This window comes from Natator depressus, chromosome 15 (assembly GCF_965152275.1).
Source record: "Natator depressus isolate rNatDep1 chromosome 15, rNatDep2.hap1, whole genome shotgun sequence".
Lineage (NCBI taxonomy): Eukaryota > Metazoa > Chordata > Testudines > Cheloniidae > Natator > Natator depressus.
In genome coordinates, this window is record NC_134248.1 from 25,623,030 (window position 1) to 25,637,811 (window position 14,782).

The following is a 14,782-nucleotide window of genomic DNA, read 5'->3' on the forward strand; positions in this document are numbered from 1 at the left end:
TCCCCATATTAAAGATGAGGAAACTGAGGCTCAAAAAGGTTACATGATTTGCCCAAGGTCACACAGTCATCAGCAGAGTCAGAACCTCAGATTTCTTAACTCCCAGTTTGAAGTCCTGTCCACTAGGACATGCTGCCTCTGTCCTCTGCTGATGTAGCAGGATGAAAGGCAACAGAGTTTAGAAAGGAATAAAACTCAGACAAGATGTTGACATCCTAGAACTGAGACAGCCTGAATGTAGCATACTGCACACACATGCACAAGCCGACACAGGTATCTGCAGTTGTAGATCATGGCCTTGTGCCATTTTCCCAAGACATGCAATAAAGTGCTGGATTGGACGCAGGATTCCACATCTCACAATCATTTGGGCTCATTCTACACTCTCATGAATAAACTTAGAGCACGTCAGAGAGCCTCAGTCAGCGTAACTCACATACACAAAGGCCAGAAGAGAGACTGCAGCAAGAAAAGCAGCTAGCAGGAGGAGGTCAGAGGCCCACCTTACTTTAACTCACATCTTCTCCAAATTCCTTGGCATGTCAATTATAACAAATTAGACTCCAGTAAGGGGTGTACATAGGTTCAGGGGCGTCTGGGTCTCAGAGCACGTCTGCTCTACAGGGGCTACAGCAGCACAGCTGCAATGCCATAGTGTAGACACTTCCTACATCGCCTGAAAGGTTTTTTCTGTCAATGTAGGTAATACACCACCAGGAGTAGTGCTACTTAGATCCACGGAAGACTTATTCTGTCAACCTAACCACATCTACAATGGGGAGGGGGTAAAGGTTGGCTTAACTACAGTGTTCAGGGGGTGAGAATTTTTCACACCCCAGAATAACATAGCTAGGATGATCTAAATTGTAAGTTGCAGACCACAACATAGGGAGACCTAGCTTTAACACCTTCCGCATCACCACTGTGTAAGGAATTTGGCCCACTGTATGCACTATTTCAACCAAACTACACTCTCACACACTGCTTATGAAATACATTTGCTTCAACAGTCACTAAGTTTGGAGACGTAATATCAAGGTTCAATACTTACCCTTGTTTTACCAGTTCAAACACTGAAACACAAAAGAGGAGGTGATTAATGACAGGCTGAAAGCTCTGCAAACAAGATCCCAGCAGAAAAGCACTTATTTCTATGACCAATTATGGAAATAATAATAAACAACAACATGAAACTGGCTGGGTGAAGTGAGTTCAGAGTGTGGAAGAATCTCTTGTGGTATTTTGTTTTTTAAAAATGTACATTTTTGCATGACGTCGACACTGTATTTATCACACAGATCTGGAGTTCATGCAGAAATTAGACTGACAATTCACGCCGCTACTTCAAAGAGCACATTACTATCTTCCTTGTTAATAATCTATGAACTAACATATTTGTTCAGTACTTCAGAATCATTATAGTTTATCAGGCTAAGACTCTTCTCACTATGACCCTGATTCTGCATTTCTCACATACCCAAGTTTTGAGTGTGCAGAGAATGCAGAACTAGGGTCTAAGGACACTTCAGCTCTTTGACCCGAATACAGTGCTCCATCATCAGTTAAGTAAGGTACAGTGCAAAATACACACCATCAGAAAGGTTTCACCAGGAACCAGGTAAAAAGTTTCCCCCCCACAAAATGTTTATGGATTTAGCTTAAACAAACTACTTATTTCTTCAAGAAAAGCTGGGAAGGAGCCAGTAAGGGTCTATCTATATTGCAGCTGAGATGAGCCTCCCAGCCTGGGGAGACTTATTTGTCCTAGCAGGATTCACACTAGCACACTAAAAATAGCAGTGTGGATATTGCAGCACCAGCACGGGCTCAGACTAGCCACCCATGCTTGGAACCAGGGGCTCACCCAAACCTTCACTGGGGCTGCAACATCCAAACAGCTATTTTTAACACACTAGCACAAGTGTGTCGACCTGTTTGCTCCCAGCTGCAGCGTAGAGAAACCCTTAGTTCCTCTGTTAACTAATGCACATCTTACACCTTCTGTGATGTTATATTTTTAAACCAAGTAAATAACATTTTTGCACCTAAGCTGAATGTGGCAAACACACATGACTTGTACAAAACGGAGAAGTGAATATAGTCACTTATTTGCACGTTCACAGATACACATTCAGGCCCTGAGCATAGCATGAGAAAGGATGGCAAACGTGCCCCTTCGTTCACATGTGTTTTTCAGGCACAACAGTTGGTAGCACTGGAAAACTTGGCCCTCAGGGGGTAGATTAAATTAATAGAAATAAGGCAGATTCACAAGGAGACCAATATGCTAATGAACTCTGATGATGATTTTAAAAAGGCATATTGGCAAGAGCAGTGATTGGAACATTGGTCTTAATTGGTCATTGTCTTGGCCTTTGGCAGTTCATCCCCTTTGTTATTGCAGATGGGTATTTGTATTGAAATTCTCAATTGTTAAGTGTAGTTTTGAGCAATATTAAGCAACGTGTATCAGGGAACATTCTCAAGGGTGATTAGTTCCCTTAAACTGGGTCTATTTTAGGGAACAAACTGCTAAACAATTCTAGGGAGACAGGGAGAAAAGGTAGAGGGTGTGCAAATCAGTGAGCTCTTAAAGGCTTTGCTGACATGACTCCCCAGATCCCTGCGAGTAGTTTGCTCTTTACAGCCACCACTGCCTAAAAAAAAAAAAAAAAAAAAAATCTACAACTCCCACCAGGAGCCAACTTCAACAGCTCTGGAAGGAGCTAAAGTTAGGGTATGAGGAGGAAACTCCCCCTCCCCGCCCATCTGACAACAAGGAAATGTTGCATTTCCATAGTATTTTCAACCCAGAGTCTCAGCATGGTGTGCAAACATTTATTGTTTAGGTAGGTAAGTTCTACCCCATTTTATAGCTGGGATAACTGAGGCACAGAAAAGTTAAGTGACTGGCCCAAAGTCACACAGTGAGTTAGTGGCAGAGCCCTGTATTAAATCCAGGTCAGACTGTTGACACCCTGCTATAACTAACAGATAACACCACTCTTCAGTTTAATCCCAGATAGGATCACGCTAGAATGAAGCTGCAGGAAGAGGTGTCCATAATGAATATCTAGTTTACATCACATTTTAATTTACTTCTATTGCACCTTTGATTCAAATCAATAGATGTCCAGCTAGTGCAGGGAGAGAGTCTGAATCTGGAAAGATATGGAATACATTAGTATGTGGGTCTGGTACTGGCCACTTTCAGAGACAGGGTACCAAACAAATGGGATCATTGGTCTGAGCAAATATGGCAAGCCCTACATTGCTATTCCTTGCACGACCCGGACTTGTATGCTCTTGGGTAAGTCACTTTAAGAAAAAGGATGATGTTGGCACAAGACTAAAGGGGCATAAATTGGCTATGAACAAATTCAGGCTGGAAATTAGAAGGTTTCTAACCATCAGAGGAGTGAGGTTCTGGAACAGCCTCCCAATAGGAGTTGTGGGATCAAATAACTTAGCTAGATTTAAGAGAGCTGGACAAGCTTATGAGTGGGATTGTATGACAGGATTGCTTGTGACGGTAGGGAGCAGGGCTTGGATCCAGTTTGTGTCTTATGTTCCTAGTATCTCATGTTTCAGGGCTTCAGCCGGTCACCTGCAGGGATCAGAAAGGGATTTTTACCCCCCATTTATTTCCTGTTTCCCCCCTCTCCCCTTGTGTCTCTTCCCTCTGAAGCATCTGAGATGGCTAAAGCTGGACATGGGAGAGGGTGGGTGAGTGCTCTGAGGGGGCATCAAGCATTCTCTCTCTCGGGTGCTTGGCTGGCTGGTTCTTGTTCACACGCTCAGGTCTAACTGATCGCCGTATGTGTGGTTGAGAGGCAGTTGTCCCTCAGGTCAGATAGGCAAAACACCCCCAAAGTCACTGCCATTCTCTGCAGCATGGGGGTGCAGGTCATGTGCCAGGATCATCTGGGGATCTCTCACTTAATCAATTCCCTGCCACTGCAGGGAGCTCATGCAACTCAGTCCTTCCTATTCTTTTCCTGTGACATGTGATAATTTAGTTTCCTGTAGGCTGTAATATTTTGGTTATTGGGTTTAGAGTGTGGGTGCTGGGAGGTGTTGGTGGCCTCTGATGTGCAGGAGGTCTGATTAGATGATCTCATAGTCCCTTCTGGCCTTAAACTCTATGATTTACTCCTCCCCTGTGCCTCAGTTTCTCTAGCTGTAAAATGGGGTTGGGAGGGGTAAGACAATGTAAGCACAACACTTTGCAAACCTCACTTGGCAGGACAGCTATGGAAACAAAGTTATTATTGGACTCTGCTCCTCTTTAACCTCAGTGGGAAGGGCAGGGTTTTCAACGTTTGGGGAGAGAATGCAGATAAGACAGTCCCTCTTTCAAAAGGAACTACAGCTTACGCAGCACGCGGGTGAGGTGACAGGAGGATAGCAGTTAAGAGCATTACAGGTTACAGCTGGGCACCTGGCTCTGCAAAGTGCTCCCAGACATCTAATTATAACCTAGTGCCCTGCTAAGTATAGGCTGACCGGGTAAAGTCCTGTTTTATCTCTTTCTGAGCCCAGACGTTGGATCCCACATGTCTCTGTAATTAAAGGGGACCTGTTGCTTTGATATACCCGTGCCATGAAAATTCTCACTGCTGTAAGCCCTATTCTATTACTTTAAGCAGCATAAAAGAAATCTCCATAGTGATCAGCTACTTTGCTGGCATAACTCACTGCCTCAGTCCCTCCGCGCAGACCATGGGAAATATTTTATACAGTCATCCAAAAGTTTGATCCACGCAAACAGAGATTGCATCCAAATACTGTTGCTGTCATGTGGCATGCACAGTGGGGCAGAAGGGAAGAGTGACTTGTTTACCCATGTACAGATGGTCCTCGCTGGGGTCATCTAGCACCTGTCAACACAAGTTAGAAGGATAATAAAGTGATTGCACATGGATAAAAAGTATTCTATCTTTCCACAGGTCCATATCACCCATCAGAAAATAGTAAGAATAAATATAATTTAGTATCAGATAATTTAGGCGCAAAATGTATAGCTAAGGTTTTATTTACATACACACACACACACACGTGCGTGCACACACACAAAATAAATCTACATCCACCTAGGGTTTCATGGTTGTCCCAATAGTGCACACCCCAGTCACTCAGAACTTCTTGACAACACCAGGGACAGAACTCAGACGATCTTGCTCTAAAAGCGCAGGCCCCTAACATTTGACATCAGAGAGAATTACTCCATCAGTTGTAAGCAGTACATGGCATATGACTCAGAAGAGAACTATGGTATGGACATCAGCCAGTTCATCCCTCTGTATGTGTATGTTTGTAGGATAGATAGATTTTAAGTTTTTACACACACACGGATGTGCGCACAAGTTAAATACTTAAGTTGTATATGTGGAGAAATAAAGCAAAATGCATTTTGTCTGGTTGATACCAGTTTAATTATGTTTTAAACCTACACCCCTGATACGCCCATATCAGGTCAGCAGCTCCAGATTTAGAACTGGCACTTTTCTCAAAGCCATTCCCCTTTAGGAATTCCAGTTCCCAACATCTTAATTTAAAACAGACATTTTTGCTTTGCTAATCTCACTAGTTCCTTCCCTCAAGGGAAAAGATAAGAGTGGGGAAAAAAATGTAGCTGTAACACAAAGGAAGTAATATTTCTGGTATGTTTAAACATTTTATCTCACTTGTAAACCATCAAATTTGAATATGCATATTCATAGATCTTGATACTTTTTGCATGGTCAGTTTCATTAAAGCCAATATGTTTCCTAGGAGACGAATGAGGAATCTAGCATTGGCATTACTCAAACTTTTCACAATTAATCTTTAAAGGATAAAGCATTAAAAGAACCAGAAGGGGAATTAGAAAACATCCAAGGGGATAGTGCATACTGTGATTCCACAGTAGATGCTGAAAGAGCAAATTGGAGCGGATGGATTACTCCTCAACTCAGAATGAAAAACCCCAGAGACATAACTGGGCATATGGCTTTAGAGGACCATTTACACTCCCTCAGCATTACAATCAAATTGTGCTGTCTGCAGGTTCTGTACACAAACAGACTCCTTTGCTGAAATAGATATAGGTATGAATAAAAATTATTCTCTCTTTGAGCCCCATCCTGAAAGATCCTCAGCACACTCAGCTCCCCCTGAAGTTAATGAGTTCAGGATGCTCAGCACTACACAGGAGGTATGCAGCACCTTGAAGCTTCAGGGCCTTTGTACAGGGGCTGATCCAGGATTATAGAATGGGGCTGGGATTTAAGGCACTTGATGCAGACGAGGAGAAATTACACTTTTTGCTGCCTTCTACAGCAACAACAAAACAATCACTTAGAGCATACGTGATCTCTCGCACAGAATCCCTGGAAACACCACTCCCCTCATCCCCAAAATGGACTTGAGCTTTTACATTTCCCCCCCAAAATCTAATGGTTTTTGCAGTCAGTCACAAAAACCAACATTCTTCCAAAAATCACCATTTTAAAATGGAGGAAAACAAGCATCTGATTCTGAGATATAGGAACCAGACCCACGATTTCATCTCGACTGGTAAATAGAGATGCTCCTAGGTTACCATTTCTCTTTCAGATTGATGCATACGGAGTGCCTTGCAGCACAGAGATCCTTTTATTCCCAGTGTCCAAGCATGACTGGATTGCAAATCCAGCGTGAATGTCCACAAAACAGGTTACTGAAGCCCACAGAAAACTAATTGCACATGCATCCCTCCATGTAAATTCATAGATATTAAGGTCAGAAGGGACCATTATGATCATCTAGTCTGACCTCCTGCGCAATGCAGGCCACAGAATCTCACCCTCTCACTCCTGCGTTAAATCTCTCACCTATGTCTGAGCTATTGAAGTCCACAAATCGTGGTTTAAAGACTTCAAGGAGCAGAGAATCCTCCAGCAAGTGACCCGTGCCCCATGCTACAGAGGAAGGCGAAAAACCTCCAGGGCCTCTTCCAATCTGCCCTGGAGGAAAATTCCTTCCCGACTCCAAATATGGTGATCAGCTAAACCCTGAGCATGTGGGCAAGATTTACCAGCCAGATACCCAGGAAAGAATTTTCTGTAGTAACTCAGATCCCACCCCATCTACAAACAGGCATTGCTTGAGTCAAGCTAAACGCCTGAATGCCCTGAAGATTTTAGTTATTATTTACTACTTATTTATTTTAAAGATGGCCCTTCAACCACACTGGACAGATCAATATAGGAATGGCTTTCTGGATGACAAACGTCCTGCCATCAAGGAACACCCGTATTCTGCACTGAACGCCTCCAGGCCCCTGCACACCCTAATATTGTAATTGCAAGTTAACATTTCAGCCACTCTCACCTCCACCAGTTTCACTACATTAGGATGGTCCAGCTTTTTCAAGATGGCGATCTCTTGGTGCACCTGTTCAATAGGCCCTTTTGGTTCCAAACAGCCTTCAGATGTGGCTTTGGCACCTCGAGGAGGTGGGCGGCCTGTTTAAAATGGTAAAGATACAGGAGGCAGGTAGCACAAGACAAGTAATAGAAACTGACAGCTGATACATGTGGCTGAGCCAAGGTAGCACCTCAACAACAATCACAGGATAAAAGGCCTGATCTTAAGGGTGCAAAGTTTTCCCCTCTCCCCCTGACTTCTCTGGGCATTGCAGGTGTTGGGCACCTCTCAGGAGCATGCCATGATGCATGTATTTGAATAAACCTAGTACACCGCAAAATACACTAACAGAGATCATTTGAAAGAGAGAAAAGCCAAATCATTGCTTAATACGCATGGTCACTGATGACCTTACCAACACAAATATCTTCATTTAATTTCAATAGTGTCTGAGATACTATCGGCAGAATAGCACAAAATGCAGATGATCAAAATTCCCAACCCCTCAATTTTTGCAGGCAAGAATTTATTTATTTTGTCTGTTGAGTCTTTACATTTATGCCATCGGTCTCTGGGCCAATTCCACTCTGACGCTTCTTCTTAGCGTATGTGCAACATGGCTCAGGTGACATGTGACCAGGATACATCACCGAATTTGGTCTACTGGTTGGATCATTAGCTAGACACAGCACAACTAAGTGACTTGCCCAAAGTCACACAGGAGGTCTGTCCGAGCCAGGAACAGAGCCGAGATCTTCTGGTTCCCAATCCAGTGCCCTAACCCTCAAATTAACCTTCCCTCCATCACTCCAGCCCTCGCCCCAAACCTCCAACATCAATATACACAAAATTCAGCACTGCCACAAAGCACTTTCCAACCAGGATATCTGCCTCATACATATATGATAATTCTGCTGTCAGAGACCGTGGGGCTGTATGTTTCCCCCACCCCACCGTCTCTGCTGCTCAGCCGTAGATCTCATTAGTTTTCCACACACCAGACAGCCATTTGTCACTTACGTGGAAACCCTGCTTGTCTCATGAGCTTCTTTTTGGAAAGAACTTTCATTGCCTGCAATACAAATAATATGTAAATAGATTCTGTCACTGCTATTGCAAAGAACTCACATGTCTAGGTTGAAACCTCACTTTTGGGGGCAGACGCTGGATTTTTGTGCAAAGCCAAATGGGCCTGGTGTAGGGGATGAGAAGAGAGCGCAAACCTCATAGGACAAAGAAGTGTTTTTGATCCATCTTCAGGAGCACTGGGGAGACATTGTTCTGCTCACATACAGCATCTTCGGGGCAGCTCCCCCATGATACCCCTAAATACCTGAGGGGCATATCTTTCCCTCTCTTGTGTCTCCCAGTCTCTTCTCTCCCCACATCCCAGAACCTTCTCTCCCCCTTCCCCCAGGTTCTCAGCCCCCTTCTGTTTCGCCACCAGGTTCACCCACCTAAGATCTTGACTCTACAAGGGCAGCATGGCCTTCAGGCAGGTCTTTCTCCTGCTTGGTGCCCCTGGACCAGCTGAGAAACGCTCCTCCCACACCTCATCAGCTAGCTAAGCAACACATTCTCTCCCCTCCAAGGCAAGCTGATGCATCTTCTTCCACATCCCTGGCTTCTGCAGCTGGGTGAGGAGAGCAGGGAGTCTCTCTAAGCTGCAGGATTCCTGCCTGCCAAACAAGGGAGGCAGCAGCCTCTGGCCGTGCTGTTTGGTTGGTGCATGCTATTAGGTCTGGTGCGCAGCCTAGAAAAGCTAAAAAGGTGGGTGTCAGATCAGGGAGCTAGAGAGCAGGCTGGAACGCTCACGACTCCATCCAGAAGCTGGAGGTGAGGCAGGTCCGCCTCTGCACCCAGCACTAGACTATACTCCACCAGAGAATCTCTACTAATGATACTCACATAGTAGGTGTTGTCATCTTCATTGTACGCGAGCTTCACAACCCCATAGGAGCCCTAGAAAAATACACCAGCAGCCACAGGTTACTGACTGGGGACCATCAGAGAAACACATTAGCCACCATGGCTCCCACTATCGGTGAAAATGAGGTCACTCTCTGGACTTCTTTGTAGGCCCCAGAGATTCACAATGACTGTGGGGCTCCTCCCTCTGCTCCAGCACAGCCAAAAGGTAACCCCCAAGTTTGAGCTCAGCATGGCACAGAACATTTCCACGCCACCTGCCCACTAGCAATAAAAACACAGCAGGTTTCAAGTGCTGTAGCCCCTCAGGCTCCAATGCAGGGAGGTCACCTGAGAGTCCTGACACACCAGCAGCCATCTTGGGGACATTCCTGAGCAGGGAATCAGCACAGGTGCTGACCAATCTATTAAAAAGCTCTGTTAGAGAGGTTAAAAGCATGGGGCCAGATCACCCTCTTGCATGGGAAATTATACCTGCTGTGTTTCACTGGACTAGAAATTAACCTTTTAGCACAACTGAAAACAGGTGTAATTGCATAAAGTAGCAGGGGTGAGGACATTTAATGGAGTGTACTTATGAAGGTGTGAGCTGACTTAGGATAAAATAAATTAAATAGCCTGCCCTGAAACTCCCAGCCTAATGCTCGTATGCCAAAACTGTAAAATATTCACCTTTCCGATTTCATCTTTCAATTTATATTGATTAAGCTGCACACAGTCCTATGAAGGGAGGAAAAAAAAGTTTGACATGAACCAGTGGCATAACAAAAACAATCATGTATTTATTTGCCTTTTTTTTTTTTTTTTGCACAGGAAAAAGAAATGCATTATTCATAAACAGAGCTCCAAAAAAGCTCGAGACATCAGAAGCACCATTAGAGTCAATTAACCTAGAGAGGAAAAAATACAATCCTGAAAGAGTAACAGCCTCTTAAATCACAGATGTAATGTTCTTTAGACAATAAATGTCATCTTTTACTCTGTAGATTACTGTATTTGTTAGGTAATGTAAATCCATTCAGATTGTAACTATAATGTTTGATTTCATTAGCAATAAATGACAGCCATTTGCCAAGATTGGGAATTTCTACACATGGCTAATTACTGACATTCAAGTGATCATTCTCAATAAGAAGCACTCACATGAAATAGGCATATAAAGATCAGTAGCTGAAATGAACAGGTTATAAACCTATCAGAGTGCACCAGGCCTTGTAAGCTGTGGAAAGTTTAGTCCTTAACTAACAGCTCGTGACTAACTTCCAGATACCTTTATTATGTCTAACACACTGTCCAGCAGACTTTCACTGCCTGTTCTGTGTTAGAGACGACAGGTTCTGGGCATGCAATGCAGTATATCTGCTCACTGTTTCAGACGGTGTTTTTTTACATTCACATTTCCCATGCACTGGGCTGAAGATCAAATCCACCCACCTTTGAACATTGTTTCAAGCACCAATAAGCCCCTCATTTTGCTGTCTTTTTACCATAATTAACAACGAGTTAATTATACATGAAGAACTCAAACCAGTTACTGAGACCATGTCTACACTACCACTTTTGTCAATATAACTTATATCGCTCAGGAGGGTGAAAAAAACCCTCACCCTCCTGAGCGACATAAGTTACACCAACAGAAACACCGGTGTGGACAGCATTATGTTGGCAGAAGCTCTCCCACCAACATAGCTACCGCCACTCATTGGAGGTGGTGTTATTATGTCAATAAGAGAACTCTCTCCAACCAGCATAATGCAGCTACAGCTGTAAGCTCGTTAGTGTAGACATGGCCTTTGTAATGACCAATTCCTCAAGGGTTAACACTCCAATCTGAACCCTCCTATGAAATGCCTTTTTTTGGAAAAGCACACGAGGCACAACCATGCAAAGCGCTGACTAATTTATTTAGGCCCAAGCCTCTGCTCCCATGAGCATCAATGGCAAAACTCCCATTAACTGCAGTGTGGTTGGAGGAGGCCTTTATTGACCTCACTAGGAGTGTCAGGGTGATCAGCACCTTGCAACATAACATGTTATCTTGTATAGTGAGCATTTGATTATTCTGCGTTATTGCTTTTAGAACTGATAACTACACTTTGCTATTTCAGGTACAAGGGATAGGGCCCCGTGCCAGCCCTGAATGAGATATTGCTTAGGAAGATGTCTCTTTTTAAGCTAACTGACCACATGCCTCCCACCCATTGTATAAAACATGCACAGATTTATTGCCAGAAGATGAGCGTTAATAGCATAACTGCATTTTCCTTTCAAATATATAATTAAGCAAGAATGGGCAGGAGGTATTAATTCCGCCCACCTCTCTTTTTAATCAGCTGCTGTTGTCAGAGATCACAGAACTCCTTATACAGATTCCTAAAGAGTCTCTCATTCCCCTCCGCCCCCCTTCATCACATCTCCCAATCTGTGGTACTGTCGGCTGTGATAAATACTGCATGGGTTTCATTAATATAGCCCCCCCCCCCCACACACACACACAGAGACTGGGAAGAATCTTTGTTTGGGGGAGTTAGGACAGGTACACAGGATTCTCCCCATGTTCAAGTTGCATAGAGAAACTCATGATGCATAAACGAGTTGCAATCCCCATACTAGCTGCTACATTCACAGGAAGAGAAGCCAGCGTGTCCTGGCTCAGAGTGGTATGGTCTAGTGGTTCAAGCACAGGACTGGAAGCCAGGAACTCATGAGTTCTACTCAGAGCTGGGATCAAACTGCCCCACAATAGCACTTGGACAAGTCACAACCACATAGCCCGTGTTACAGATATGGCAATTTCCTGCAATATCTTTGAGAGATCTTAATATAGTAAGTATATGTATTATTGTGGGCCAGGGACTGTATGTAATTCCATTGGGATGGGTGACCACACATCATCCAGGAATTAAGAACAGTGGGGGCTGATTAGGCAAATTCACTCAGGTTCTAACACCTTTAGAGAAGTACCACCAGCTACAGAGGCTGCATATACTAGTCCAAACTGGATTCTCCAGAGACCAACAGATAAAGAAATGGCTTTTGGATAAATAGCCTGAGTTTAAATGGACTCTGGGCCTGCTTTCTGATCCAGCAAATGGACAGGACCTTCTGTCCAAGGGGGGCCCCAAACCTTCCTGGTTAGGGCTGGAAGGACTTTGTGTGACTGACCTCTGGTAAGCTTTAAGCATGTGTATAGGAATTTTTTTTTAATGTTTTCTTTGTAATGCTTTCACCTTAAGAATAAATGTGCTTGCTTATAAAGATCTGTGTGATATCTCTCAACTGCCGGCATGAGTAGCTGAACAGTATGTTGTTCATAGTCATTGAAGAGAAAGCAAAGCACAGATGCTGGCCTGTTTAGGCAGTCTGGCTTGCTGGGGACAGTGCAGGCAGGGAACTGTACAGCCTGGAACAACTCCAGTCAGGAGGGAAAGAGAGGGACATCTGATTATACAATAAATTCAGGAGTCCCAAAGACCTCTGGCTGCACCCTATTCTGAATTTCCTTTAAAGTTAGCAAAGTACTCTATTGAAAGAGGACCCCTCCATGAATAAGAGATTGTGTCAAAAGCAACAGGCTAAAAGCATCCTTAACCAACAAGACTGCAGAAGTAGTAACTCGTTTATACTCAGGAAAGCCACATATCACAGAAATGCAGAGTCTGTGCTAAATGTTAAATTCCACAGGATATATTTTTCCTTACCTGAAAACCTGTAATAGAAACTTTATTTGATTCCACTGTTGGCCTCCGGGGCAACCGAGGAGAAGAATGTGGAGATGTAACTGGAGAATAAGGGAGAGATGGGTAAATGTAACGTTCATTCACACCTGCATTGCTATTAGGTGACTGAAATCTTTCCTGTTGAGATAGCTTTTGACCTCAAAGATTCAGCTTGGCTCTTGGCTCCCTTGTTACCTCTGGGGCCCCCCTAGAGTGCCAGGAACACCCTCCCCTGCAAGACCCTGGCTATCAGACACTATCATCTCTTCACCACAGCGTTCCACATGCTCATCTTTCTCCTGCCTGTCCTGTCCCCACTCCTCACCTGGGGCACCAGTCGAATCATACTCTGTCACCACAACAACAGACTCCATGCCCAAGTACTCAATGGTCAGTGACAACAAGCTACACAGATAGTCAGGTGCCTTCCTGCACTTGCTGCGCAGTTCATCGTAACAAATGGGTCTCTCGGTGGAAGGTCTGCTGGGAACACATGATGGCATGATGCACTGGCCAGCTTCATCCCAACTGATGGCGTAGCTCCATCAGAGATAGTAATCTAAAAGCATAAGAAATAGTTAGCAGCAACTTTGTAATGCCATACCTACTGGCCATGCATCACGCATAGGCTTGTTTAAAGACAAGGGTTACTGTTAGCTGGATGTTTAACTGATCTAACAATTTGTTTGATAGTCAATAATTCTTCTGGCATTTGTCACTCTATAGAATTATTCACTAATCATCCAAGGAGCACCACGGAGTTGGCAATTTGACAGGTGGCAGTTTTCCATCCGAGGCAGTAGTGATCCAGTTCATTCCTATTAATGTTAGCAGAGATGGGGCCAAGCCAAACCCCAAGGTTTGGGTTCGGATCAGAATTTGAAGCTAGACCCAATCTCTGTAATGTGCTAAATACTAACACCCATGAAATCTGGGAAGGTTTGGATTCAGATCTGGATTTCAAACCCAAGTTCTGGAGTGTCTGGATCTGGGGTATAGAGAGCATGAATTTCAGATTTAAGGTTTGGGGCCCTTCCGTAATTATTGATGTAGTGCCCTGAGCATATCTGATGCTTTACAGAAATAAAGGAAACGGTCCATGCCCCCAAAAGCTTACAATCCAAATCAGACAAGCAAAGAAAAGGACCAAGACAAAGATGGGGTGGGACAGACAAGGGTTAGAAGTAAGAATTATGTCATTTGTTTTGTACTTCTGCATAGGCAGCTTGTTAGGTCTGTTTCTTGTTGTTTAATAAGGTCAGGCTCCAGAAGAGGAGAAGACAGCCTTGGAGTGGGGTCACTTGGGGCCATTAAAGGTACCGTGGCACTTTTTGTAACAGCAGACGTTAGCATCTAATTGTAACTTGAATTAGAACTGGGCAAGGACACTGGGGCTGTCTCCCTAAATGCCCCTTGCCTTTTCAGTTAGACATGCTGGTCTTCCTTACTTTCTGAGGGACTGCTGGGTGGTGTTGCTGTGAGTTCTTAAATAGCTACTGCATCCAATCAATGGCTGCATTTCAGTGGCAAGCGAAGTAAACGCTATACATTCCTTACTTATGCCACAGAGACATGGTGAGACTTAATATCTGCAATGTGCTTTGAGATCCTTGAATTAGAAGTGCACAGTATTGTTGCTGTTTGAATTATTATTATGAGGCTTTTATTTAATGTTGATGATCCACTATTAGCACAACAGGGTAAAAGCTAAGACAAGGTATAAACATTTGGCTAGGACTCTCACA

At 43.9% G+C, this 14,782-nt stretch overlaps 2 protein-coding genes across 4 annotated transcripts in view; one reads left to right on the forward strand and one right to left on the reverse strand.

The window, feature by feature from the left end:
- The window catches only part of P2RX4 (purinergic receptor P2X 4), a 42,534-nt gene extending 32,350 nt beyond the window's left edge, over positions 1-10,184 (forward strand). The window contains exon 13 of the mRNA XM_074972811.1: positions 10,132-10,184. Within this exon, the coding sequence (XP_074828912.1) occupies positions 10,132-10,155 (24 nt within the window). The 3' untranslated portion in view covers positions 10,156-10,184. The remainder of the gene's footprint in view (positions 1-10,131) is intronic.
- CAMKK2 (calcium/calmodulin dependent protein kinase kinase 2) overlaps positions 1-14,782 on the reverse strand; it is a 47,516-nt gene that overhangs the window by 18,070 nt on the left and 14,664 nt on the right. For 2 of the 3 annotated variants that reach the window (XM_074972809.1, XM_074972808.1), the window contains exons 2-9: positions 13,363-13,596; positions 13,020-13,099; positions 9,991-10,038; positions 9,298-9,351; positions 8,410-8,461; positions 7,354-7,487; positions 4,844-4,880; positions 1,052-1,073 (exon numbers count right to left, since the gene is read on the reverse strand). In XM_074972809.1, coding sequence (XP_074828910.1) covers positions 1,052-1,073; positions 4,844-4,880; positions 7,354-7,487; positions 8,410-8,461; positions 9,298-9,351; positions 9,991-10,038; positions 13,020-13,099; positions 13,363-13,540 — 605 coding nt within the window. In that variant the 5' untranslated portion in view covers positions 13,541-13,596. The remainder of the gene's footprint in view (positions 1-1,051; positions 1,074-4,843; positions 4,881-7,353; positions 7,488-8,409; positions 8,462-9,297; positions 9,352-9,990; positions 10,039-13,019; positions 13,100-13,362; positions 13,597-14,782) is intronic. The other variant, XM_074972810.1, reaches the window with a different exon arrangement.